Source organism: Drosophila virilis, chromosome 3, assembly GCF_030788295.1.
Source record: "Drosophila virilis strain 15010-1051.87 chromosome 3, Dvir_AGI_RSII-ME, whole genome shotgun sequence".
Classification (NCBI taxonomy): Eukaryota; Metazoa; Arthropoda; class Insecta; order Diptera; family Drosophilidae; genus Drosophila; species Drosophila virilis.
In genome coordinates this window covers 20,768,754-20,795,671 of record NC_091545.1, presented here as the reverse complement: position 1 = coordinate 20,795,671, position 26,918 = coordinate 20,768,754, and the positions used below count along the sequence as shown (strand labels likewise).

General features: G+C 40.5%; 3 protein-coding genes across 4 annotated transcripts in view; 2 read left to right on the top strand and 1 right to left on the bottom strand.

The window, feature by feature from the left end:
* Window positions 1–13,049, top strand: part of LOC6624448 (uncharacterized) — a 169,918-nt gene extending 156,869 nt beyond the window's left edge. The window contains exons 5-7 of the mRNA XM_032434522.2: window positions 12,140–12,268; window positions 12,339–12,662; window positions 12,726–13,049. Of these exons, the coding sequence (XP_032290413.1) occupies window positions 12,203–12,268; window positions 12,339–12,662; window positions 12,726–12,872 (537 nt within the window). The 5' untranslated portion in view covers window positions 12,140–12,202 and the 3' untranslated portion in view covers window positions 12,873–13,049. The remainder of the gene's footprint in view (window positions 1–12,139; window positions 12,269–12,338; window positions 12,663–12,725) is intronic.
* On the top strand, window positions 10,502–11,169 carry LOC138911029 (uncharacterized). Its single transcript, XM_070207894.1, has 3 exons — window positions 10,502–10,567; window positions 10,638–10,961; window positions 11,020–11,169. Exons 1-3 carry the CDS (start codon window positions 10,502–10,504, stop codon window positions 11,167–11,169), a joined length of 540 nt encoding a protein of 179 aa, XP_070063995.1.
* A 439-nt stretch (window positions 13,050–13,488) lies between the features above and the next one.
* cmpy (crimpy) lies at window positions 13,489–18,431 on the bottom strand. 2 transcript variants are annotated; one of them, XM_002048057.4, is made up of 6 exons: window positions 18,205–18,431; window positions 15,184–15,698; window positions 14,950–15,080; window positions 14,448–14,644; window positions 14,262–14,389; window positions 13,489–14,203 (listed from the first exon to the last, which is right to left on the bottom strand). In XM_002048057.4, the coding sequence occupies exons 2-6, from the start codon at window positions 15,612–15,614 to the stop codon at window positions 14,164–14,166; spliced, it is 927 nt and encodes a 308-aa protein (XP_002048093.2). In that variant the 5' UTR covers window positions 15,615–15,698; window positions 18,205–18,431; the 3' UTR covers window positions 13,489–14,163. The 2 variants fall into 2 exon arrangements, with proteins under 2 accessions (XP_002048093.2, XP_015031449.1); XM_015175963.3 differs by having other exon boundaries at window positions 18,380–18,431.
* Between the last annotated feature and the right edge of the window lie 8,487 nt (window positions 18,432–26,918).

The following is a 26,918-nucleotide window of genomic DNA, read 5'->3' as shown; positions in this document are numbered from 1 at the left end:
CGATAATCTATCTAAGCCACACGCAAGTTAAGCTAACGGGAAATAACGTAGTCAATGAACAGATCGCCGGGAAAGGCCCTCAATGAACAAACACACACATCTTGCGCTCAACGCGCGAAACATGCAAATATCGTATGCCAGATCGTAACAGAGCATTGCCAATAATAATATTTGTAGTCCTTAGAAGTGAAACTCGCGAAGATCAAGTCTATTCGTCATTGTGATGACTGCAACATCTCCACTCACGAGTTACGCTCAATGATCGTATATAATCTCATTTTATATAAATAACTTTAAATAGGATGAAAGATCACGACTTAGATACTGTTGTGAATTATATGTCTACGATATAGATAAGTGCCTATCGATCGTTTATAATACCAAGTATGTAAAATAATAGCCGATAAATTTGCTAAATAATTGCTTATAATTTATCACGAAATGGGCATGGCGTTGATATCCGGGTTAAAATCAATCATACAAATAAATATTTTGGCATTTCCTTAAAAACAGGTGAAAACAGCTGCATAACGATCAAAATCAATTATCGTGTGTAGGTGGCCCACACGCACATGCACATGCACACGGCGAATGCAACGCAATCGATTATAAATTATGATGAATATATGAATTCACTTATCAATTTTTATGATCTTCTATGCCCAGTTTTGATTTGCAGTGCCTGCCAACATACATACGCACATATACATATGTATGTATGTTATAAATGTATATGCAGCGCTATTAAATCTGACCGGATGCATGCCCGCCGCCCACCAAACCGTTCTTAGATCGATGGCCAGTGCATGCCCCATTGGGGTCTGTTCTGTGGCAACAAGTGCATAACGCCAGTTGCCACGAAATTACTCAGTTATGCAAAGCGCATTTGTGCAACGATCCAGCGATCGACGACGAAGACTAACCATCAACTCTTGACGATCGTTGACGGTACGCCTTGGCATTCAGAACGCGCTGCGTTTCCTGCCCCCAGCTCGGGTCAAAAAACTCGCCCACACCGCAGCCGCAGCAACTGTTGTTGCAGATACACGTGAAAGGGTGGGGGTTAGTCGGGGACTTGGACTTGGGGTAAGCGTGTAACTGTTTTAATGCTTTATTAATTGATTGCCCTTTGGACGCATTTCGAATGCAGCCCCAGGGCCGCTTAAACGAACACAAGTTGAAGCCATAAAGACGTCTGGCTGGCGCCGCTTGTTAGGATTTAGGGGTACACAAATTCGGTATTCTTGAAGCTGTTGGGCATTAGCATGCCCAACGCTTTTGTTCTAACTGCAGCGCCATTCATGACTTTACTGTACTGTTCCATTTCCAATTAGCTGCACGTTCGCTATGCTAATGATCACCACATTGTTGGAGGCTTCAGTTGGTTTTTGCGGGGGGCGGAGATAGGAGAGTTGATTTTCACCATCTCATGTCCTGGTGCTCTCTTCCGTCAGCTTTTGGTGGCGGCATTCGCAGCGGCTCTTTGACAAACTCACATGTCATTTGACTTAATGTTCACACGGGACAATTTATATGCTAATTTGCAGTGGGCATCAAAGGCCGCCGGTTGACAGACGTCCCACTGATGAAGGTGTTAGAAAAGTAATTACCTTGCATTTAAATGCTCAATTAGTGCGAAGACAACCAACCAACCAGCCAAGCTAAACAACAAAGACGCCCTATGAGTCTTAACTGGCCCCATTGCTTGTCGGACGCTTAATGTGACGATCGTTTCTTGTCTTGATTGGTGGAACCGCGCGCATGTCACAAACAAGCGCAACGAACTTCAAACGAACCCACTTGCACTTACCTTTAAACACCTCCCCCAACTGATGCCAACCGCAGGTATCAGCCCTTACTCTTACACGCAAGCCCATTTTTACCTGACTGCCAAACTGTTGCTAAATATATCAGTTGAAATAAGATCCAGACTCTTTATTTATTTCCTTATAATGTTCTGGTTTAAATCCTTGTTTATTCGATTTGTCCATTTAGGGATATTAGCCTAATGAATCCGAACTGCAATCCAGGGTATATGCAGCGTAATGCTCCATCCATCTAATCCGCCACATCCTTAGCTTTTTTATCCTGTTTGCCTCTTTCCTTTTTACTAGATTTATCAAGTGGCAAATTTGCATTATCTTAAGGAAAAAATCTTTCTGTTTTAAACTTCACTTTTGCTTCCTTGACACCCGATGCTCTTTTTTGTAGTGCCATGTTTTCCATTTCTGTCCGCCTCCACCCCCGCGTCCAAGATTCGCTCTAATATCTTGTCACCTTTCCACGGTGTCAGCACTCGAGCAACAGCTTTCCCTTGTCAAATATGCACTCTATTACTCAAGCTGACTAAGAGTCTGCCTGGATGCAAGTCTCATTTTTTAGCACCTTATCTTAATTCACTGAAGCCTCAAGTGACCAGCTAGCACTTTGTGTGCTCAACTTTCCCTTGGCTCCTTTTTAGGTCGCTAATCTATAAATATACTAAGTGATCTGCAAATTGCCGCTTGCGGTGACTGTCTTTGAGTTTGTCACACGCTTTCCCAGCCTGGACGGTGTTACCCCTACTGCCTAGACGTGATCCGTTGCCTTAAACTCCTAAATTATAATAAACGTGTAATCGTAATGTGTGCTTATGAACATAAGCCTGAGGTGATTTGGCATGAATTAGCGATGCTAAATGTCACAAGACCAAATGATATCAGTTCAGTTCAAAGCGACAGCAGAGCGCTGGCTGATCTCTCATCTCGGTGGTCGCTCCCCAACCGGTCCACGGATCATAAAAATCGGAATCCGCAATTTCAATCCAACTGAACGATTGATTCAAATGTGCATGCGAACGCATTTCGCAATGCCAAATACATAAACTCCAAAGTGTACACAACAGTTGACTCCGGGAATGGGAATGGCAATCGCATTGGGAATGGGAATGGAAATGTGAATCGGAATGGGAATGGGAATGGGTTTAAATGGATGCACAGTTATGGTTGACTTTCAGCTCAGCCTGCGGGTTCTGCACTTGTTCTAGCAGCCGCAGATATGTTTATACTTTTTAAAATTTGCATTTTGTACCGCGTCTGATAAACTGGATGATCTTTCTCTAGCCCCTCTCTCTCTCTCCCTCTCCCTGAGCAGGGAAATGATTATATGATCGCGACGACATTTACGACACACTTTGTGGCTATTTATGCGGTGCATCCCGACAGGCAAAGTCTTCAACTTGGGTGGTATATCGAGCACCTTAAGCTCCGGCTGTAGAGACTCTCAAGACTCATTAGCCTCTACGGTTGTGTTCGGCTTTCCAGCTCTTCAGCTCTTCGGCTCTTATACGCTTGGGCCATAAATATTTTGATTTGTGGTGCTGCAGTTTTCAACTGGAGTACTCGCAGCGGTTGTTTCCATTTGACGATTTAATGGGCCATCAAAAAGCTGTTCGTTGAGAGAGCTCTGTTAGTTCATCCAGTTGAACTCCGTATTGAACTTTGACTAAAGCTGCTCAAGTGTTTAATGGTCAGCCGGAATGGAATGCAAATCTTGTGAAAGCGATCACAGCAAATTGAAAATCATATTTGTCTTGCCCTCCCAGCTTTCCCATACAGCCAAAAAAATTGTTCGTCTTCCTCTCTCTCTCTCTCTCTCTCTCTCTCTCTCTAACGGCATTACAATCAAAATGTGGAACAAGTTCAATCGCAACGCCCTTAGGGCGTTCAAAGCCAAGCCGAGGCTGACTATCATCAAAAGGCAGGCAGCATCGATCTACCAACTGGCAACTGGGCAACGATCGCAACCGCACCCGCACCACAATGCAGCATCACTCGTGATCATTGTTTGATGCCTGTTGCCAGTGTGGGTGTGTGGTTGTGTGGGAGTCTGGGACGCAATGGCACTTCGGGATTTGTTTTGGGAAAGCACTGGTAGTCATGCGAGTCTTTGATGCAGATCGCTGACCATCTCATTCAAGGAGAGCAACTATCAAGAGCCAAGGCACCAAGTGTACTAACCTAATACTAGAGTTGGCGTAGGAGCTCCTGCTACAGATCAGACTTTAATATGCTCCCAGTATTAAATTATGCAAAGTCTATGCATTACCCTTAGCGTACCTATAAAGGATCTATAGTTCAATGACTAGTTATTTAAGACCCTTCGCTGTGGAATTTCCGCTTCAGTCTTTCAGTCAAAGATCAACTAACAAATCCTTCGGATGTCCAAGTCCAAAGTCTTGTTTCGATCGCTCAACCTTAAACCTTTGCCGGACAGTTTGTTTTTGGAAAATATAATTCGCTTCAGTGTGGACTGTAGATCAGCAATTAAAGATCTGGAAACGGCATGTCAAAGCCGTTTATCTGTGAGCTGCTGTCATATGGCACTGCTGCAATGCTCTAATCCGTGACCATTTTGCACTGCGATCGTGCGGTAAAAATTCCAAGGTTTGTCAGCTCGTTGGCCTTTGGTCACCTGAGCTTAATTTGAGGCTGTTGCTTCCCCTTGGTTGGGTTCGTTTGCGGCATTGATAGCAACGATTCGATAAGTTTTTCTCACACACACGAAGCTGTAAAAGTGGAAAATGGAAAGTCAGGCGATCGCAAAGATCGCGCCGATCAAATATGTTATAGAAAATTGAGCACATACCGCAAACACAATGCAACAGAGGTAGAGACAGGGGAGAGAGAGAAATAGAGAGAGAGAGCGATAGAGAAAGAGTGAGACGGGGGCAGAGACAAAACATTTGCTCACTTTGATTTGTTTATTTGGCTGCCACACGAATCTCAAGCTCCCTGGCAGCAGCAGCAACAGGCAGAAGTTTGCTTGAGCTTCTCCTGGCCGCAAGTTGACCTTTCACTGCACCGCAGCAGCGCCGATTTGCCGGAAGCGCTCACCCAAAATATATCACCAAGCGAATATCTACAAAAATGATGATTGGAGCAGCCGCACAACAATGAGAGGGCACAGCCGAGCACAATCTGAAACGAGCTGGACCTCAAGCTGCAGCTAGAGATGTAGCTGGAGCTGGAGATGAAGCTGACGCTGTAGCTGAAACTGGCCTAGGCTTTGGAAAATAGTAAACAATATCTGTAAAAATAAAAACGCCCAACGCCGCTGCAGTTGCCAATGCCAAATGCCCATTGTTGTCTTGCAAATGTAATGCGGCCCCCGGCGATGAGCCAACCAAACCGAGTTCAATTTGGTAGGCAGCCAGACAAAAAGTGGCCTGCGACTGGCCTCTAACTGGCCAGTCCCATGCAGCAAGCTGTTCAAGCGAAGGGTCAGCATTGTGAACTAGTTCAAATCATTTGAAAAAATCACACGCATTCAGCTTACGGGCTTGGCCCCACCCGTCTAGGGCAGCTCTATTAGGTAGCTTTAAACAGCAGTTGCTCGTTGGCACCAGCTTCCTTATGGCTCAAATCGCTGGCTATTTTTCTTAAGGAAGGTCTTTTGCTTGTCCTCGAATGTTTGGCTACTCTGCAAATGGTGGCTCAAAGTATTTGTAAAAGATTGGATGGAAAGGTAATGCTGTAAGCTTCAAGATAAAAACTTAAGACGGGCTATTACTATTCTAGATATCTAGTTTACTTTCCTCTTGAAAGGAGGTTTACTTTTCAGCTTTTCTATTCTCAAGCTGCTCCTTTGCTTCGCACAACCAAGACTTCCACAGAAATAGTTAGATAGTCAAGGATATTAGTTCCCCATTTGTCTGTTTCATGGGACTTGCATGTCGGGTTGCAGTTGTTATCGCTCAATCGATGGACCTGCGATATGATCAAAGGCATTCCTTGAGAATGCTAGACACAGGTTGCTGTCATTCAATGTGGGCCTTGGCCATAATGTGCTATAAATTACTCTATTCAAGCATAAGCCAAAGCTATCGCCAACGAGCAATCAGAGGAAAACAACTGGGGAATACTCGCAGACATGCTCCCCAGACTGGCTTATTGGGCGGGGCAGGTGAAGGGCTCTGGTTTGGCAAAAACGTGCAGTCCTTACAAATTATGTTTAATTAAAATTTCTGTATTAAATATGACACAATGCTCCGAATTCCGGCGCGAAATGTCTACCCATTGCCCTAAGGCCCCAACGTTCCAGCTGTAATTATTATAGCACCCGAATCTCCCGCCAAGCCCAACGAACTGTGACTTGGAACCGTCAGATCTGAGGGCTGTCCTTGCGTCTGGCAGGCGCATCATTTATGATTTTGTTTTATTTATAAAATGCCCATCATTTTAGCTCGTAGGCATCCTAACCAAGCACTCGCTCACTTCACGTGCGTTTTGTGCCTTAATTAACCCTTTTTAAATTGGGCATAATTAGGGGAGCCAATACACTGAAAGAATTCTTATCTAACAAGCTATAAAACAAGGTAAATTTATTTTTTTGAAATATTAAGAATACAACTTTAATATACAAAAGAATTAACGAGATAGTTAATAATCTTTTAGTTAACATTAAGAATTCACTTTTAACTAGAGACAAATTTGAATCTCAATCTGTTGTAAATTCGATTGTTTCGATATTGTGAAGGGAATTGGGAGTCTGGGAAAAGAATTTTGTTGTTAAGAATTATTTTCATATTTAAACATTTTAAATATTCACCAATAGTAACTTTTACGACAAATTTTTAACAAATTTACGCATTTTTTCGTTATTTTCTATAATGTTTATTTCTTATATCTCTGTTATTATTAATATTATATTTTTGGCTCAGTGTCTTTCACAATCGTCATCGCATCATTATATCATTCACATTCGTTAATATTTTTGAAATTTTTTCGCGTAATTTGTTGATATCAATTTACACAGAGCCCAGCGGCATTGGGATATAATTATATCATTTCGATTGATCATGCGCCGTGAGTCTCGTATAAGATACCGAGTTTTAAGGCATAATTGAAATACCAGACAGAATCCACATTTAAGCGCTGCTCTGCTCACTCTCTCTCCCTCTCTCTCTCTGTCTATCTCTGGAGAAGTAAAGTTCTAGCAGTGTATGAGCTGGGCTCCAGTTAGAATTCAGCAGTGCTCAGCTCAGCCCAGCTCCAGTAGAGCACAGCGGGTGTGCTATATAATTGAAGGACAGCTCCGAAGTTCGGTAGACAGGTGCAGGGAGCACTGGAGCACTGCATTTGCGGGGCTAAGTGCGGGGCTGAATTGTTGCTGCCACTTGACGATGATGAATGTGCGTCTTTTGAGCTGTGATCGAGGATCGGACATAAATGGTTTGATTTGTTGGCAGCTCCTCGCAACCGCCAACTCCTTCAGCTACCAGCTACTCGATATTTAAAGCAACTTTCACACTACCAACAGCAACAGCAACAACAACAACAACAATAACAACAATAACGAGAACAACACTCAATTTTATGTTGGGCGACAAGCCCTAAAAGGCCAAAACACGCGCACAGCCTAACAATACAGAGCCGTGCGAAGCCGTCAAGAACCCTAACCGAACCGAATCCAACGGAACTGAACTGAACTGAACTGAACGGGGGTCTAAGTATATGCTTTAGTATTTATTTGCGCTGCACAAATTTGGACACACGCTGCATACCAAAAAATGTGCACGTAAAAGGATACTTTTTGGTCCAGTCCAAGCCCAGTCCAGACCCGCCGTGCCCTCCCTCTGGGCAACCGACAACTGGGAACGAGGCAAACGCCAATAATTTATAAAGCGGACAATAAAATGTTATCAAAAAATACAACAAGAGGCGCACGCGGACAGCCTGAACTAAATGCCGCACGCCTGCGCAATGCTCAACAAGTTGTTTAATGGCTAGCCAGGGGGGAAAGCAGTTGGTCGGCCAGGGTGTGCCAAGGGGCAGGGGCGGAGCGCATTGGGATAAGAGTCAGACAGACAACGGCCTGGCAGCCCTATGTTGGGCGAGCAGCGAGAGCCCAGAGCTTCCTCTGAGTTGGTCGTCTCCAGCGTATGTTGATGATATATGAAATCATATAACAGCAATCGGCAGGCACACACAAGACACACAACACACACAGCACACACACACACACATGCACAGCTGCAGATGTGTGTAGTTTATTAAATGACAACCACTTGAAGCGCTTTATGCTGCTTTTGCTCTGGTGCTTTGGCCCAGAGCCCAATGGCTGGCTCACGCTTTATTTATGACACTTCAACAAGTTGCTTAGAGAATTTGCCACACTTTATTTATGGGTTCTGCTGAGAATTTCATTAAATAAATACGAAATAAGGGCAACTCTCTTGATCTTTCACAAAGATAAAGTTATTAAAAACGCATAAATAGACAAAACTTGCAGAAGTTCTTTGAGTTTATGTAATGTGTGTGTTTTTTTTTTGTTTGGTTTTTGGCCAATTTTTTGGTTTATTCAACAAATCAAAATAAATCAGATTTTGAAGTGAATCTAGAATATTTAAAGCTAAAAGCTAAGAGCATGCGCCTTCCATATCGTGTCTGAAAATATATAAATAAATCGATTAGAAATATACAGCGACAATGATAGGCAACCCATATATATGTATATGTATAGCGTATATGTATTTATATAGAAATTGATCATAAAATGTGCACGACACGTTTCGAAATTAAATCATTTTAGTTGAGCATTCGACGGTGGCTGAGCCTCGGTAGATCCGAGTCTCCCAGCCATACGAGACTAGGCCATAAAACGCTATGGCGATTGCGACATTTAAATGATTTTTATAACACTTCAACGTTTGTGTGTGTTCTTTTTTTTTCATTTTGTGTGTTTTAATCGATTTTTTTTACGGCGTGGCAAAATTTTAATGACATTCTCTATTGTATTTGGAATATGCAAAAAGGTTCAAATCGATTTCTGTGCATTTTTTCACTTCTTTAATGTATTTCTTTTGCCTTTCTGAGTTTTATTAAATTATATAAATGAGACCATAAAGTTCCAAATGGACGGTTATTGTTGCTGGCCAAAAAGCGTGTTAAAATTGGACTAATGGCTATTAATTTAGGCAGCAGCTCAGCTCCACTCGATGGCATGTGGAGTTTTCCATTCGGAATTGTAGTCAAATGAAATAGAGTTATTTGAGTCTGCCCACTAGATCTTTGGGTAATTGAATAATTGTGGCAGCGGCTGTTTAACTTTCTCCATTCAAAATTAAATCACTTTGTGCATACGTAGCTCCGCCTTTTGGTTGCCAGATAAGATCAAGATCGGCCCGGTAGGCTGGCACCTTAGCGGCGCCTTAAACGAACAGCAATTTGGCCGTTTGTCGAGTCTATCGGGCCGACACATTTGCGTGCCAATGGCGTAATTTACCACTTAACATATCAATTGTGCGGCTATTAATCAAACAAGCCGAGCTTTAAGAGATTCGTGGCGATACCAAGTCCAGAGCCGGCCGAGCAGCGCCGGGTCCAGCAGTTTTGTTGCCTGCTTTGATTTGTACGCATCGCTTGTCAAACAACTGAAACAATAGGCGTGGGGCGGGCACAGGGAAAGAGTAAAATAATATAAAATCAAATAAAGAAAAAAAAAATAACAAAACAAAGCCAACTGGCATAAAAACACTTTTGCCTCATATCGTAAATGTCCATCAAATCATATTGAGAGCATAAAAAGTAGAATTTTTTAACACCTTTTTTGTATGGCCATCTCCACTCGAGTTGCTACATTGTGCGGCGCTTGCCACAGTAGCCCCTCCCCGCCCTCTTGACGACTCATTGGCAGTTAGACATCGACATCGACATCGACATCGACATGGAGCTGCCCGAGCTGTGGCCAGTTGATAAACGTCTGCTTCTTGGCATTCCTCAATCCTCAATCCTTCAACTCGATCTCGAGCAGCAACTATTTCATTCAGCTTGTCAAAAGACGGCGTCTAATTGCTTTTGTCTGCTCCACAAAGGTGCGCAACATCATTTGTAACGCACTCCAAGCACAGCAACAAAATCCAAAGTATAACAACTCAATAAACGAAACTCTGTTTCAATTCTACTCCACGGCGTGCCACTCCAAAAAACACTTAAGCGCCAAATCTTTGATCTTTTGAATAACTGACCCCACTTGACTGCCACAAGCCTTGTCTGTTTGCCCGAAAATCGAGTCATACTGCATTATATTCATCTATGTTTTGATCTACAGAGGTCTAAAATTTATGTTAAGAACTTGATTACAAGTTAGAATCAAAACTAAATCAATTGTTTCGAATTGTTAAGCACAAACTGCCTAAAAGTAGGCAAAGCAGATGCATACAAATTGTTGCTTGGTTTCGTTTAAGCTTCGATTTGTGGATTTCCAGATTCGAGCTCGATCGGTGAACTATATTTATTATTGCATATAGCTAAACGTAATTGATTTTTGTTAGAAATACAAATACAAAAAATTGAGACTCAATTTGAAACGTGCAACAAATTAACCCAATACATATATCTAGTATACTATTTTAATATACACATTAAAAGTTCATTAAGCTCCAACTTATTTGTCATCCAGATTATATTTTTGTATAAAAAGCGTTGAGAGTCGCTTTCAAGCTGACTTCTTTCGAAAAACCATGAATAACCGCGCTCGGCTGTGGCAGCTCTTAATGCTGACTCTACTGGCACTTGGTCAGGCTAAGGTAGGCAATTAACATACTTTCCGATTAAGTTAAACATTCTCCATTTTTCACTTTCGCTTTAATCACAAAGCGTCCTTTTACTGTGGCGCTCAAGAACTTCAGCTGTGTGGCCCTTGTGCCTGCCATTACGAACGAGTTCAGCTGCATTTTCAATGGAAAACGCAACGATCCTTCCATGAGTGTGCGCTTCAAGCTTAACGAGGCAGTCAAACAGTTTAGTGTCCTGGTGGATTTCGATATTCTGAAAAGGGATAACACCAAAATAAGCGTAGCACACATCAAACTCGATGGCTGCCAGTACTTAAGGTCCGCTTTTAAAAACAACTTTTATGGCAAGATATTCACCAGGCTGCAGAAACTGAGCAATTTATCCAAAAATTGCCCGGTTCAGGCCGTAAGTAGTGTTATTTCCTCATCACAAAAAATAACAAATTAAATTACTTGCCTTATAGAACAAAATCTTTGAGATACGCAACTATACAATTACACTGGACAAAATTCCTGTCGCAATGCCCGCCTTAACATACCACGTGCGATTAAAAATATTGAAATTTGATCAGCTAATTGGCGATGTCTTCATTGAGGCAGCTGTTCTAAATTAAAAGGAGTCCGATCAATTATACGCTCTTTATTCCTGTCTAGAGTATCGATTCAAATACAAATATTGCAATTTGTTTTAAAGTGCATTTCTCTCTACACAGAGAGTATTATGAAATGTGCAACGTATAGGAGAATTCATCGCCAAACCCATAAAGTATATGAAAATTAGAGATCAGCATCAACTGCAAAGTTGACTCTAGTCTCACATAGTACTACACTAGAAGATATTCGTATTCTATATATGCTCCCTGAGAATTAGCTCACCTAATTCTTTTCGAAAAGAGACCATATTTGATCACAAAGAAGTTTCATTACGATTTAATAGCCTTTGGACTTTTACTCTTTGTTATTGGGCTCAGGAAATTAACTCAAAATAGTCCAACAATTTATGCTACTGCGATATATCGTATAATACAATATTAATAATATAAATACGGCTGGATGACTGCAAGTATCTGAGTTCCTTCTAGAGCAATAGATATGGGAAGTGTTACAAAAATGATCAGTGCCTCGGAACTTGGCCAAAGGATATCCCTGTTTAAATTGAGGTTGTGGCGCGCAATGTTGCAGAAATTTCCCTTAGTGTTGCAAAACGATTTTTGTATGAAATGCTGGCCTTTAATATATTGAAAATTAAATGCACAAATTGCGCCTTAAAGTCTTAACCCAACCAATCCAATAAATATTTCTGATTGAAACCGGGATCGTAGCCATATTTAACTCCTTTGAAATTCTCTGTAGCTAGCGGATGGGGTGGACTTAAAAGCTTTCTCACAATTTCGTTCCCACATTGGACTTAACCCTTGTTTTGTTAAAAAAAAAAAAAAAACGGAACTAACGATACGACAAATGTTAATGATGCATTAAACAATTAATTTCGTTGCTTATCAATATAGATATTAAATATACATTACATTCATTATAATTTTGCTCTATTAGAATGAGTTTAATTTAGTTGTTGTCTTTTTTTAGATTTCCCATTCCATAAAACCGGCTGCGTTAAGCTGTTTAAACGGAGTCTTTGTGCCAAACACTATGGATTATCGCGCTTGGCAGTGGCCGCTCGTATTTCTCACACTGTGGAGCCTTGCTCAAGCCAAGGTGGGCATCGGATTTGAGATATATTATATCATTGGGGACTATATTTAATAGTTTCCCTTTACTGCCACAGCGACCCTTTAAAGTTGAGCTGCACAACTTTACCTGTAGTATTTTTGATCCCACAATTGGAAAAGAACTAACCTGTATCCTGCATCGGAAGCGCGATGCTCCCACCGTATCTGTGCTTTTCAGTCTATACGAAACCCAGAATGAGTTCAGCATTGGCTTTCAAATGGATCTGCTCAAAAAGGATAATACCAAGATGAACATAGCAAACAATAAACTCGATGGCTGCAAGTTTCTGGGCTCCATTTACGGCAACAATATTTACAGAAAGTTCTTTAAACGTATTCAAAGCGTCAGCAATTTACCCAAAAATTGTCCAATTCGCGGCGTAAGTACAAATTGCTTTTTAATTAGATAATATATTGTAATACCCTAGTTTTAATAATAGAAGCAGCTCTATGCAATACGCAACTATACAATGCTTGCTGATGAGCTGCCACCAAATTTGCCCGCATTGACATATCAGCTACGACTGAAAATAATAAAAGCTGATCATGTTGTTGCCGATGTCCTTGTTGTCGGCAAAATCATCCATTGAAATGTGCTTCTTCTTAACATTTTTTTAATAACAGACATGCATATAGTCTTACAAAAACAAACGCTATGCATAATAAAGAACTGACGCAGGTTTCTTGACTAGATTTGAACGGCTTAGCATTTGTCAGAATGTTCAGAATTGCTGGACAAGAGTGTCCGACTAGCAAATGCCCTGTCGTAACCCCTCCTAAAAGTCTAGGGGGGAAGTAGTTAAAGTCTGTCAGATGGATATGGCTGGATCGTCTTAACTGTTGAATCCGAATAATAGTATATGTATTTCTTTATAGAGTACAAATTGTCTGCTAATGCGCGAGTTAAAGTCAGTCACCCATTTTCCTTATGTACAGGGTGTTCAAATTACGCGCAAGTAAGATTAGGTATAAGTCACGCAGCCTACAAGTGTGCAACGCTTTTTATTGCTGCGGCGAATGAATCTGTGTACGTTGAGGCTGTGGCGCGGCGAATTGTAGAAGGAATTTTTGCAGTGTTGTAAAGCGCATACGTTCGTTTGCCCTTAACCGCAACTGTGAAACGGGTAACGTTGCCCATAGCAATCAGCTTTTCAGCATAGTTTAAGGTGGCGCTAAATTTGAAATTAAAAAAAGTTTTACAAGCAGCAAAATTTATTGGAGAAATTGTTTTTTTTTGTTTTTGAGTGTACTATAGAACAAATAAACATTCAGTTCTAGAGCCTAAACTTTTTAAAATTAGTACAGATCACCAGGAACAACAACTATTGTAACACTTCAAGTTATATTTAAATAATTAATTTTAAAAGCTTGTACATAAGAGACTACAAAAGCGCACCCAAAAAATATAACACATCCATTTTTGGCCATATTTATGCATGTATATGTATAGTATATATATATATATATATTTCAATTTCAATTGCAATTTCGATGCTTTGCCAGAATCGCATTTTTTTTTTTTGAAAGCAACAACATTCGTAAAATGCTTTTAATTTTATTGTTTAGGTATGTTTGTTTGTTTTTATCTTTAGTTTAGGAATAGAAATTCGCAATGTATATTATATACATTATGTATGCGCACATATTTTGTTAAAAACAATAAAGTAACAAATGTCTTTGGGATTACATACAATAGTTTATATTTGCCATACCCCATGCATGCATGTATATTTATATATGTATATGTATTTATATATATATGTTTATTTGTATTTGTATATGCATATGCTGTTTATTATTATCATATTTATATTAGCCACATTTCATAGAAGTAAGCATTACTATCTGTACAAGAATTGTATTTTTGAGAAAGAGGGACTTTTATATGGCCTGCGAGGTTTCGCCATCCTCCAAAATTATGCTGCACGGAATAGAATTTATAAAAATATAATTAAAATATGTAAAGTGTGTTAACTTACAGGCGTTTTCTCAACGATTTTCGCTTTCTGCGCAGCTTTTTGTATGTAAATTTGCTCGGTGAGATTTTATAGTCTTCATCGAATTCCAATTCGAGTTTAATTAGATTTTGCAAATTCAATTGGCAGTCCTGCAAAGAAATATTAATTAATTGTCACCACAAAGAGATATGTTATATTCGAATATACCTCGATATTTTTGAAATGCCAACGCGAATTGCTTGGCGAGCCGCCGTCCCTGGACAACTGGCTAAGACAGGTGCGCATTGAGGGCCAGCATTGGCAGCGTTTATTGGTTATCTCGCAGCCCGGCTCTAAGACAATGGACTCGTTCTGCGTGCAGTTGCTAAGCTGATTAAATGTCAGTGCTGTCAGGTGTTGCAAATCTGGCGGAAGGAAAGCAACAACAATTGATTATGGGCCATGTATTAGATGTGTATATTTAGGCTAAAATAGAAATATGCAAAAGCGCAGCTTATTCAGTTTTAACCTAATTTCCAATTTTCCAATTTAATTAACTTTATTTGCTTATAGAATTTTCTATATTCTCTATTCTGCGCTTAATCATGGATTATCGCTTAGTATATTTAATGGTAGCTGGTAAATGGAATGTTAAACCCGTTTCGTATTTGCATATTGGAATTAGCTATTCATATTTATTTATGAGTTAATATTTGCACTCGCTGCTTACCCATGCACACGCCCAAGCCGCTGCTAATGGGCAATTTGGTGACACACTGAAGGGGCGGCTCGCATTGGCCGGAAAAGCCGCCGGGTCCGCCGCAGGATTCGCCGAGAGTTTTGGCGCAAATGCGACAGCATCTGTACATTGAATATAGAATTAGAGCAAACACACATACGTATGCGAATACGAATCGAATCGCATAAAATGAATGATATTTATGTGGAGTCGAGTGTAACTTACTGGCAGGGATCCCAGAGCATTAGGCCCTTGCCGGGGCAGTCTAGGGCGCGTATGACATCGCATTCCTTGGGATTGCAGTAGCATTTGAGTCCATTTACCACATTGTTGCTGCCAGCTGCTGCCATTATCAGCAGCAGATAGCAGCACAAATAGATGAGATAGATCCGTACGCTTAAACGACCAAAATAACTTCCGTTTCCTCGCATCCTATGCGGAAGTTTCGCTTTGTTGTTGTTCTGTTTGACTGACGTTCCGGTTGCTGATGCTGATGCTGCTCCTACTCCTCCTCCAACTCCTACTGCTGTTGTTGTCCTTCTTTTTGCTGCTGTCCTTGTGCGTACGACTATATTCATGCCATTGGCATTGAGTACACCCACGCCCACAGTCGCTGGCGCAGGCCCAACTCCCTTAGGTTCTGCCCTTCCGCCCATTTATAGGCAATTTTTATTGTGTTCCTGGCTTCGGTTCGGTCTGTTTGGTTTGTTCCGTAGCTCGCCCAGCAATTTGCATGTTGACTGCAAACCAAAGCGTTGTTAAATGATTAAAATGCCATAAACTATGCCACGCCCAGTGGCCAAGGGGCTTTAATGGGCTTTTATGTAACTGCCGCATGAATTTCGGAAAATGACATTCAGCCTAATTTTACCGCATTACGGCACCAGGCCTAACCCTACCTCCTGCCCCGCCCCGCCCCGCCACGCCTACACTGCATGGAAAACTGTTTCTGTTTCAATTGCTATTTTTGTTTTTCATAGCATACTTTTGTGGCGCATATTTAATTGGGCTACATTCTATTTCGAATGCAAACCCCTTCTATCTGCCAGTTCAACCAATTAATTGTGTATAATAAAATTAAATATCAGCTTAGTGCATGCGTGTATTGAATATGCAAGCAATTTAATTGTTGCACAACTTAATTAATATTTACTTATCCATAACCGAATTATAAACTGACGCCTGACTAAAGCGGTTCCGAGAATCTCTCACAATACTCCAGTTAACTGCATAAAGCATACTTTTAGGCAGGCGTTTCATGATTTTGTGTATTTATTTGTTTGCTTAAAAAAACACACAGTCAGGCCAGAGTTCAAAAATGGAAAAGAGTTTGGGCATATTCAAGAGAGTGAGAGACAGTCTCAAGTTCACAGAGTTCGCCTTAAATCGCATATGATTCTTTTATCTGAGAACTGCGAAAGGGAGAAAGGTAATTGAATATGACTACTTAAAGAGAATTGGGAATGTCTTGAGTTGGTAAATCCGTTGAAAGCACATAAATATATTAAAACAGCCATTGCTGTCTTTATTTCATTCCGATTAAAGTCTAACGTTAATAGATAACCTATATTATCTTCTTTGTTCTCTTTTTGTTCTGTTTTTGTTCGGCTTGTCTGTTTAAATACAGTTCTTAATTATGTCTTATTATATGTTGATTCATATTGCAAAAAATCAAATATTTAAATGTTTTTGATCTGTCTGTCTGTAAGCCGGAAACCCTAAGCTCAGAGTCTATCACATGTTTATAGCTCTTATTATATTGTGTACAGATTATGGCGGTTGCACAGGTTCTTGTTATTATTATCATCAGCTTTTGATGTCCGCAAATCTCTGACAACTAAATAAAAAAAGGATTAAAGCAAACCTGACGTCGCGAAATCTCCTTCTAAGCCCAACAACATCATGTAACCAGCTTAAAGTCTGCATACAACGATTAGCTAACAGATTAAATAGATGACATAAAAATAAAAAGAATTTCTCTCATAAATAAATCCATAGACAGCCGTTTGTCATTTTCTATATGGAATTTGATATTAGTTTTGACCCGATTCTTAAAATTGTATCATATTTCAAATGATGAGCATAATACTATTTTGATAAACATGCTGCGCATATCCCATGCTTCCTTATTGGATAATCTGATTTTGCAGCGCATATCTGTTAATTTAATATGCCGTCAAAATTTGACATGCAGTTTGAAATCAATTACGCAAAATGCCATTAAAAAATATTCATCATGTCCAGGCAGTGAATGCAATTTTCGTTGAATTCAATTAATTCCATGCGAATAAATTACTGAAATTTCATTTAATTTACACATGAGAAATATTGTGGCATTGTTGTGGCGAATGCGGAACACACGCACACACACACTCGTATACACCCACACACACACACACAGACACACACACACACACACACACACTCGGGCACACACACACTTTAAGCTATGAGCCTGAAACGAAAATATAAACTTTTTTGTTATGCAAAATTAACTCAGAATTGATGCTAGTCAAAACTTTTGCGGTTATAAAATGTTTTTATTTTATTACAAACAAGAGGTAAACTTCAATAACATTTCTCAGTCTCTCAGTGTGTGTGTGTGTGTGTGTGTGGACCAACTTATCTTAAAGAGCAGAAAGAAACTTGCAAAATGATAGCAATTTACGCGCGCCGCAAAGTATGCCATGCGAAAAGTTGTCGCAATTCAAGCGAAACGGTAAGCGGGAATATGGCACAAAAACTAATTTGTAGTTAAACAATTCAAAGATACTTGAGTTCGTTTCACGAACAGGCGATGCCAGGCGCGATTTCGAGATAGGGTTTGGGGGCAGGACAACCGAATCGAATGGCCAAATAATCAAGATATCCTCTTTGTGTGACATGGTTTATATACTAAGCACACACATATATCTATATAGTGTTGTATATTTATTTGTGTATGTTGTGTATTGAGAGCGAAACACTTGTGTATTTGTATTGCCTTTGACCGCAAACTCTCACACACACACACACACTTGTCCCATATATTGTTATTTCTGCTACGTTCGTTTGTCAAGCACTTTTCGATTTGCCATTCAATTTGAATGGCAGCTTTTTGAGTGTCTGCATTTTCAAATTTCTCTTTTATTTTTATGGAAACTACACAAACTGAAAGTCAAGTATTTGGTTAGCCACTTGTCCACATACTCGATATACGCACACACACACACACACACACACGCACACACACTAGCACACACACACCTTGGCTCGCAGCACCTAACGACGTGCTTTTCTGTTGTACTAGGTCTCAGTAGGGCTCTAGGTTTTGGGTATTCGAAAGCCGTTCATTGGCCGCTCAACGTTCGATTCAGACAACAGCGACGATGTTGCTGACGATGATGATGATAATGATGTTGTGTTGATAATAATGACGCACTTTTGTCTCATGAATTTTTCATGCGCTTTTGTCTGCCACACGCGGCCATTTGAGGCAGTCGACTGACTAACCGAATTGAACACCTTTTGCCAGTTGGTCCTGCTGACAGGGAAAACCAAAGGAAACACACACACACACACAAAAATTTCCCACTATTCGAATCGTGCACGCGCTCAGAGCGCGCAGGCGCTCTAATGGGATCTTAGTCTTAGGCAGGGGGCTTCTGGTCTTAGGGAACGCCTGGAAGGCAAAATTATCAGCAACGGGCGATGGGCAACGGACGAGCACCGAGCAACGGACAACGGGCAACGGATGCCAGGCATTTGCCACAAAATATAAGTCATTCGGTTATTGTAATTACAATGGCATAGAGCGCAGGAAGACGCAGCTTAAGGGGCATCAGAGCCCATCACAGCCAGACTAATATATACATCTATATATATATATATATATGTATATATATTTTCCGTCTAGCCCACCAAGTGTGGTCTAATGGGCAATTACGAGTGTAAAATCTCATGCTTTATAAACTTTGACGCCGTGTCAGCTGCTAATAAGCATTCCAAATGCCATAAAAGCCGCCATGGACAGCCAGTCACTAGGATATTCAGAACTTGGAAACATCAGATGAGCACATTTAGCGAATAAAATGCGGTGAAGGGGGAGAGCTACCCACATACCGCTGCCCGCACAACTTGCAACTTTTCCAATTAGCGAAAAAAAAAAAAAAAAACGGAAAGAAGTAAAGAAAACAGACGTTCGAGTCATCTTTTCAGTTGAAGTTGGCATTGGGCTTTGCTGCTTCTTGGTCTTTTGGGGCTTCTTGGCCACAGCAAATGTTGCGTAAAACAACTTGCCAATGCGGGCTGCTGGTTTTACCAATCCCACTCACCCCCCCCTAACCACAGTCACACACCCTATCAAACGCGGCACGGCCCATCGCCGCCCCCTTTTACAGAATTGAACAAAAGAGCAATCGGGAATTATGAGTGGAGCAAACTTTTTAACAACAATAACAAAAGCGACCCGGGCGAAAATGCCAAAAAATAAATACTTTGATATATATAGAACACATCTATATATATATATATATATAGTCGCCTGACTTTTGAGCTCAAGTTAAGCACAAATTGATTGAGTGCAAAATAATGTGCAACAATATTCCAAAGGGGGACGGGGTGCATTTCCTTAAATGTAAATCGTTTTTGTGTATATGCAACATAAATCTACGATTATTTATTAATACATTTTCGTACAAAAGCTGGCGGCGAAAACTTTTGCCTTCCAGCTCTTCTCAATTTCTCAATTGTTATTTTTCTGTTTTATTTTTTTTTCATTTTTTTTTTCCTCTCGTACTCTCTCAATTCTTTTCATTGCTTTACAACTTTTTGATGACAGTTTTATTGGCCATTTTTCCTGTGAAAAAAAAAAGAAAAGAACAGAAAAAAAGAAAACACATTTCTTTGCATATAGCCAGCAGCTGGGTGTGTAGGCGGCATTTTACAGAATTATGTTCTATTTTTTACAGAACTTAAGTGGCTTGATTAAAGAAAGTAGCTCTCCAGCGATGGCTCAGGTCTTATGAACTATATTATTGCTAATTGGGAAATATAAAATGAAAAAACATGCGCTTTGTTTTTTTGTAAGCTGTAATTATAGACCATTTTTTTAATTGAATGAAGCTACCAGGCAAAGGTATCTGATGTCCGAAATAAGATATCTGAAATAATTTTAATGAAGACAAAGTCGAAATGTAGCTATTTATAGAAAACGGCTCTCAACTTCGAGCTTAAGTATATATTCTTAAATTTGACTGGCAGTTAAATTGATGTAAGTTCGTCTGTCTGAATAGAAATAATTCTGTATATAAAAAAAACTCAAAATGAATTAGTTTCTGTCTGAAAAATAGTTTTCAGTTATTCTTGTAATTTTTGCATATAAAATTGACTTTCACCTTCGACTCCAAATGTTAATATTTATTATTAAACCAATTTTAACGTTCGTATGTAACTTTTTTGTTTACCATCCGTTCGGCCTGCAGCTCATTTTCGAAGGTCTTTGAGAGCATTAATTTTATACGTGCCACGGGCTAGCATTTGCCCCTTTCCCTTAGTTTTTAATGTGTCTATGGAACACTCGTTTTGTCGTTTAAAATTAAATAATATAAATTAACCCTCTATTTCCACAGCTCCCCTAGTTTAAACCCCAATTACACACTCTCTCTCTCTCTCTCTCTCTCTCTCTCTCTCTCTCTCTCTCTCTCTCTCTCTATCCAACTTTCTCACACGTTCTGGGAATAAAAATACAAATTATTGAAAACATGCTTGAATGGATGAGAAACGCATAGAGAGGTTCAGGTATTTATACGTATAGGCATTATTCAATTCAAACAATGTAAACAGTTCCCTTGAGTTTTACCACACTGCACTTGTTAGCGATCCTTGGCGTTGCCAGATCGCGCTGTTTGCATTTAACAAACATTCGCGTAGAACATTTGAATTACAAATTAAGCCAAGCATTAAGCCAAACCAATTTGCGAGTGCCCACACAATTTATTTTAACAATTTTTGTTTTCAAGGGATTTGCGCCGGGCAATTTACGCAACGGCATTTCAGTGTGCGGGTGAAGGGCGGCGGGTGTTGGGTGGCGGGCGGTGGATGACGGGCAGGGGGAAGTCTGGGGATATGCGGGCCAGCGCGTTTTTAAGGCCAAGTAATTTGCCACTCGTCCATTTTAAATTACATTAGTTAAGCGAAAGGACGACGCTGGTCAAATGCATATTTTTTCTTTCAATTACTTACGACAAGCGTGAAAAGAGGGGCGTGGCGTTTGGAAGGAGAGCTGCGGCTGGTTTGGGATCAGGGAAAACCAAGTCGCATAACAACTGCCTTGCAGTGTTTTCTTAATCAAATTTACATATAAATTGCAGGCATATACCAAACTTTAAGCTTGAAAGTTGATTTCGATAATTTGTGGAAAGTTTATGAAACTTTCCATAAAACGGCAACCAGATGAACAGCTCAAGTCATATCCAGTGCCACATTAGCCGCATCCTGTTACCAGCACGTATTTAGGTTGTCAAAATGTCGACTTGTTTATCTTTAAGACAAGCTGCAGAGCTCGAGTGGCGTGTGCTTGACTGGCAAATACCCCATGATCGAATGCAAAATAACTCAAAGTATGGACGAGAGGTTAAGCACAAGAAGAAATTAAGAAATTGAAAATATAGGGAATTTTCCAAATATAAACCATAAACATATTACTTAAAGAATACTTGCTTCATCGTTTTTTTTTTTTTTCAAATTGCGCCTGTAGATAATTGGAAGACTTGAAACCTATTCTCTGATATAAAACGAAAACAATATTCCTTCCTTTTGAATTCGTTGCATGTTTAACATGTATGAGCCCACAATATGCCCACTTTTGATTATTTTATGGCTACAGGGTGTAATTATGACGCTGACGCAACGAAGACACAAGCTGGAAAATTTTCAATGCCTGCTGCAACAGCATTTGGCTCCACTTTCTACGAACGAACAAACAAACGGACGCAACATTCCTTGGCTGGCTCTGGACGTCACCGTCATCGTCATTCTCATCCTCATCCTCATCCTTGTGCTCATCCTCATGGCCAGTCATCGTCATCGTCATCGTCCTGGAAATGAGTGAAGCTAAAGCGAACTGGCTGCCAGAGTGGCATTTAATGCACAGCCAGCTGGACAGCTGGTATACAGGGACACACTGGGGTAGGGGCGTAGGGGGCAGATGTTTTTGTTATAGCCAGCGATAGTGCGCAACATAAGGCAAAATATTTGCTATTGGGTGTTGCTCGTCAGCTGGCCAGCTGCTCCTGCTCCTGCTCCTGCTGCTGTTGGTGGTTTCTGCTGCTGCCAGCTCCTGGTTGAGACGACACGTGTGTTTGTGTGTGTGTGTGTGTGTGTGTGTGCAGGCAATAGATGCGCGCTGCCAGCCATCCTTTTGTCAGCCATGTCATATTTCATTTTGGCTGAGACCTAATACCTTAACTGTGGCGTTGAGCACACGGCCAGGCCACAAACTTAAAGTCCGTCCTAATGCGTCCGTCCTACTTTGGTGGGCAACATGCATGCAAATTCCACAACGTCTTCATGCCTGGCCACACATGTTGGCCAGGCTGCTTGTCGACTCAATGAGCAAATGAAATTTATTTCATTATAAAACAGGCCCGACTGCCCGCCCCGCCACCCGCCACCCGCCACCCGCCGCAACCGGCAGAACCCATTGCTCGGCCAGGCCAAACATTTGTTTTAGCAGAAAGCCGCAAGAAAATTTCATTTTGAAATATGCTTTCTGAAATAATTTCACTCTTATGACAGTACCCCGGGCCCCGAACCCATTACCAGGCCCAGCGCAAAAATTGTAATATTAATTTTGTGTATGCCACGGCAGTGCGAAGCATGGGGCAGGGGCGAGCAGTGCGGGGCGATTAGGGGTAGGCTACCCCGGACAAACGGAAGGGCATGCCCTTGATAAACCCACAAACCGACATTGCACAAAACAATGAGCAGGGATTCATAATGGAATTTCGTTGGTAACAACGGCAAACCAAAAGTCAAGACGAAACGGAAGCCAACCCCCAGCAGGACCAAGCCAGGACCAAGGCGGGGCCAAGGCGGGATCAAGGGCGAGGGCTGGCAAAAGTAACTCAGTTCTAGCAACTTTATTATTGCCCACTGCCCATTGTGTGTGTGTGTGTGCGTGTGTGTGTAAGATTGTGAGTGTGTAAAATTTGCCACACTAAATTTGTACGAAGCGAAAAGTGTCACCGGGGAATAAAGCTCATCAACGCTGATGGCCATGATTCAGCTCTTAACTAAAATTCAAGAGGAAACCGAACCAAGCCAAGCCGAAAAGGAGTCGACCTCCCCTACCCGAGGCAGTCCGAAGGAGCTCTAGATAAAACTACAAATGGTCTGGGGTATATTAAAAATGTGCTGCAAAAATAAAACGTAATGAAATGAAATGAAGAAATGAAAAACGCATAGCTGAGTAAATCTGTTGGCGCTTTTCCCGTTCGCCTCTGAAAAGGTAATCAAAATAAATGAGCGACATTTTGCCAGCTGATGAACAGGATAGGGAAATGAAGATGTGAGTGCTCAACTCAAGCGGCCGCTAAGGGGTAGGGGGGCAAAAGACTACGCTAGTGAAATAACTCGTTTTGGATTTTTGAACAATGAACGTTTACGGGGTCCTACTAACGGCTAAATGACGGAAAAGGGACCATGTACAGGAAACAGGAAGCAGGAAGCGAAACGATGTCAACGATTTCCTCGTCAAATTATGACTTGTTTGTACAGCTGTCGAGATGATGTTCTCTCTCTCTCTCTCTCTATGTGCGTGTGTGTGTGCGTAGAGAAAACCAGTAATCAGTGAGAAATCTGTTGAATTTCTTAACCAACAGCAGTTGTGGCTGGGCGCAAAAGGTAGACAAATAGAACATAATGCTAAATAGAAATAATGAAAGAAACTAGCTCGTAACCTTACACTAAATTAGAGCTGTGTGCCAAGCAGAGAATTGTATGCATATTGCCTGGACTTGTCTATATTGTTGTTATATAATATCATCATTAGAGTTTATCAAGTTTATCGAACCGATTAGGCAAAATGAGGAATAGTATGCAGCATCCAAAATAAATACCATATTTGTAGCTTTATTTATAGCTTGGCTCATCAACCACAGTTCGCATAAAACACATTTCTAGTTTCTTAACAAGCGCAGACAAGCATATGTGATACTTTAAGCTGGACTTGTGGCAGCAAAGTCATTCGTTTAAGCCAAACACCCTTCAGTGACATGGTCAATTCCCTGTTGGCAGTTTAGCCTTTAAGGCCACCTTTGAGATGGTACACAAATGGGGATTTTGCCACTAAAGACCCGTTCGTATCATTGCTTTATCCCTGACATCAGGCCGAACTGGCGGAAAATTCAATTTGCCATTGGTATGCAGCATCCGTTCAGCTTTCCACTACGATTTAGCAACAGTTTTAAAGCCGCCTACCAGTTTTGGCAGCGCACCGCCCATAAATTACCATTTGGCAGCTACAAGCAACGCCTATACGGCTACGACTACGGCTCTAACTCCAACTCCCCCTCCCTGCCCTGCCCAGCCCTGACCTGCTCTGCTCTGCTCTGTCCGGCGCATATGGGCAACTGAAAAGCCGCATCGCATCGCATCACTTCAGGGTCTTTAAATACTCCTTCACAAAGTATAATGGGTATATTGGCTTTGCGTCTGCCTATTTGAACAAAGAAAGAATATATAGACCTGTGTGAGTACAAATGAAAGTGTTAAGATTAAAGAATAAGATTAAGAGCGACTATATTATTGAGAGGCTTCTTTACTTCAAAACAGATTTTGACTTTACGTAGCGAAAAAGTTAGACAAATTTATGTTGGAGTCAGCGTTAATTTGATTCGCAACACTTGAAACCCAATAGAAAAAAATATTTGTATACAGTTTCTTGCTGATTAATTTTATATCTTTGTTGGATATAAATATTTAAATACAATACTCAAAAATTAAAATCATTTAACTTTATAATACGATCTTCAAGCTCTAATTAACTGTTCAAAAACTGAATAAGTTTAGATTGGAGTAAAAGCAACCCACTCGATATTTATAATTTCAAAATATTGATTCATGCATAAAATATCTAAGAACTGTGAGTGAGTATTACGCAGTCAGATGGACCCGATTGCATTATTCTTACTTGTGTTCTTTTGATTTTCTTTTTTCGGGGCGGCGTTGCGGAAGGAGGGTATATGCCGGGCATTATACGCGCACTTTGCCGCAAGTCGTTTGCTTATCAGTTTTTCCAGCGGGCGTTGTCCTTTCGGACAGCCAACCGATTCGGCGGCTAGAGCTAAGTGAACTGGCATAATGACTACCAGGATGAGAAGGCTGAGCTTCATTGGGGCTAGGATCAGGCTGAGTAAACGACACGTTCTTTGGCCCCTTATCATCGTTTATTGTTTGGCTACATATTTTATTTGGAAGTTGCAGGCGCAACAACTTTCGCTTGCCTTGGCTCGTTATTATCCTATTAGGCTGTGACAGCAGCTCAGAAACTTTTCATTCACACACACGCACACACACACACACAGCACGCATACAAAGACGCGCTGAGACAGTGAAATACACCCAGAGCAAGCACACATGGCGTATACATAACGCTTTTTATATACTACTCTCGTCTTTGGGACATTACAAGCTCGTTAAAGTGAAATCGATGTTGTTTTTGTTGCTGTTGCTGCTATTCATTTTGGCTTTGCTTGTGCTCTTGTCCTGTCGAGCGTTCGTCCTGTCGAGCTGTCGTCGCTTTATTTGGCTATGTCTTTTTATTTCATTATAAGGATTTGGCTGCCTTTTTGCTGTTATCTGCGGCAGTTAATGTCGCACCGGAGGCAACTGACCATGAAAATTGTTAAGCCAAATGCACAATGAAATAAACTATAGATATAATGGCAATTGTAGCGGCAATCTAAGCAGCCACAACTAAGTTACAACTAAGCGCCATTATCAGAGTATAACAACTCGACAATAAACATGACAAACTTGACAAAATTGTAACGCATGCGGCAGCAGGACATTTGCTAACTAATAGCATATTTGATGCTATAATCATTTATATTATTTTTAATGCCTCATAAAAGAACTTCTGTTAAGCAAATGAAATATTAATGGGCAAAAAATCTTATTGAGCAATAAATATAAATTAATTATTGACACTAAATCAGAAATTGATGTGATAAATATGCAAAAGTTCGTAATTAATATTTCGATTTTGCCAGAATGCCAATTAATTAATAAATTTTAAAAGTTTTTATTAATAACTTTTTATGGGATTGCTTTTGAACTTTAGACTCGATTTGTAGCGCAAACAAATGCTGGCCGTAAAAATAAATATTACCCTATTTCTGTAAATGTTTAACCACATTTTGTATTTATTAATGAGGCACAATTTCGGAAAGTGTTTATAAATAAAAGCGCCCAAGTTTTCCACATAAACAACGCAAGCTTAAAATATTTAAAAGTATTATGTGCCCAGCTCTTTGCTGCAGTTAAGATCATCTTTATTTATACAATATCAGTTTTGTAGCTATTTTATGCAATGACAGCAACTGAGTATTAGTCATACTCCCTGATCTGGGCAATTAGTCACCTGAACGATCTCTGCAAGCACTTGGCATATGCCAAGGAAACATTTAAATATGCATATTCGATTGTGTTTCTGCATTTTTACATTAATCCGTCAGGGCGAGGGTGTTGTCATGATTTGCATTTGCATTTTACACACGCCTTGGCCTGGAAATCGGAATGAAGGCAACGATCTTTTAATTCAATATATGTACAATATATAAGTACATATGTATATGCGAATAATTGATCGATCGGTCGTGGAATTGGAATGGAAATTAATGCACGTGACGAGTGCGTGTGATGCACTCAACGCACACCAAAAATTCCTTAGCGGCACCATTTTTGATTGTTGTTGTGTG

What these genes read in the sequence shown, in the direction of transcription:
- LOC138911029 (XM_070207894.1), top strand. Translation starts at nt 10,502, where the DNA reads ATGAATAACCGCGCTCGGCTGTGGCAGCTCTTAATGCTGACTCTACTG. An exon ending in TGGCACTTGGTCAGGCTAAG is followed by an intron (nt 10,568 to 10,637) that starts GTAGGCAATTAA and finishes TTAATCACAAAG; the next exon opens with CGTCCTTTTACTGTGGCGCT. An exon ending in AAAATTGCCCGGTTCAGGCC is followed by an intron (nt 10,962 to 11,019) that starts GTAAGTAGTGTT and finishes CTTGCCTTATAG; the next exon opens with AACAAAATCTTTGAGATACG.
- cmpy (XM_002048057.4), bottom strand. Translation starts at nt 15,614, where the DNA reads ATGGGCGGAAGGGCAGAACCTAAGGGAGTTGGGCCTGCGCCAGCGACT. An exon ending in ATGCTCTGGGATCCCTGCCA is followed by an intron (nt 15,081 to 15,183) that starts GTAAGTTACACT and finishes TTCAATGTACAG; the next exon opens with ATGCTGTCGCATTTGCGCCA. An exon ending in CGGCTTGGGCGTGTGCATGG is followed by an intron (nt 14,645 to 14,949) that starts GTAAGCAGCGAG and finishes TCCTTCCGCCAG; the next exon opens with ATTTGCAACACCTGACAGCA.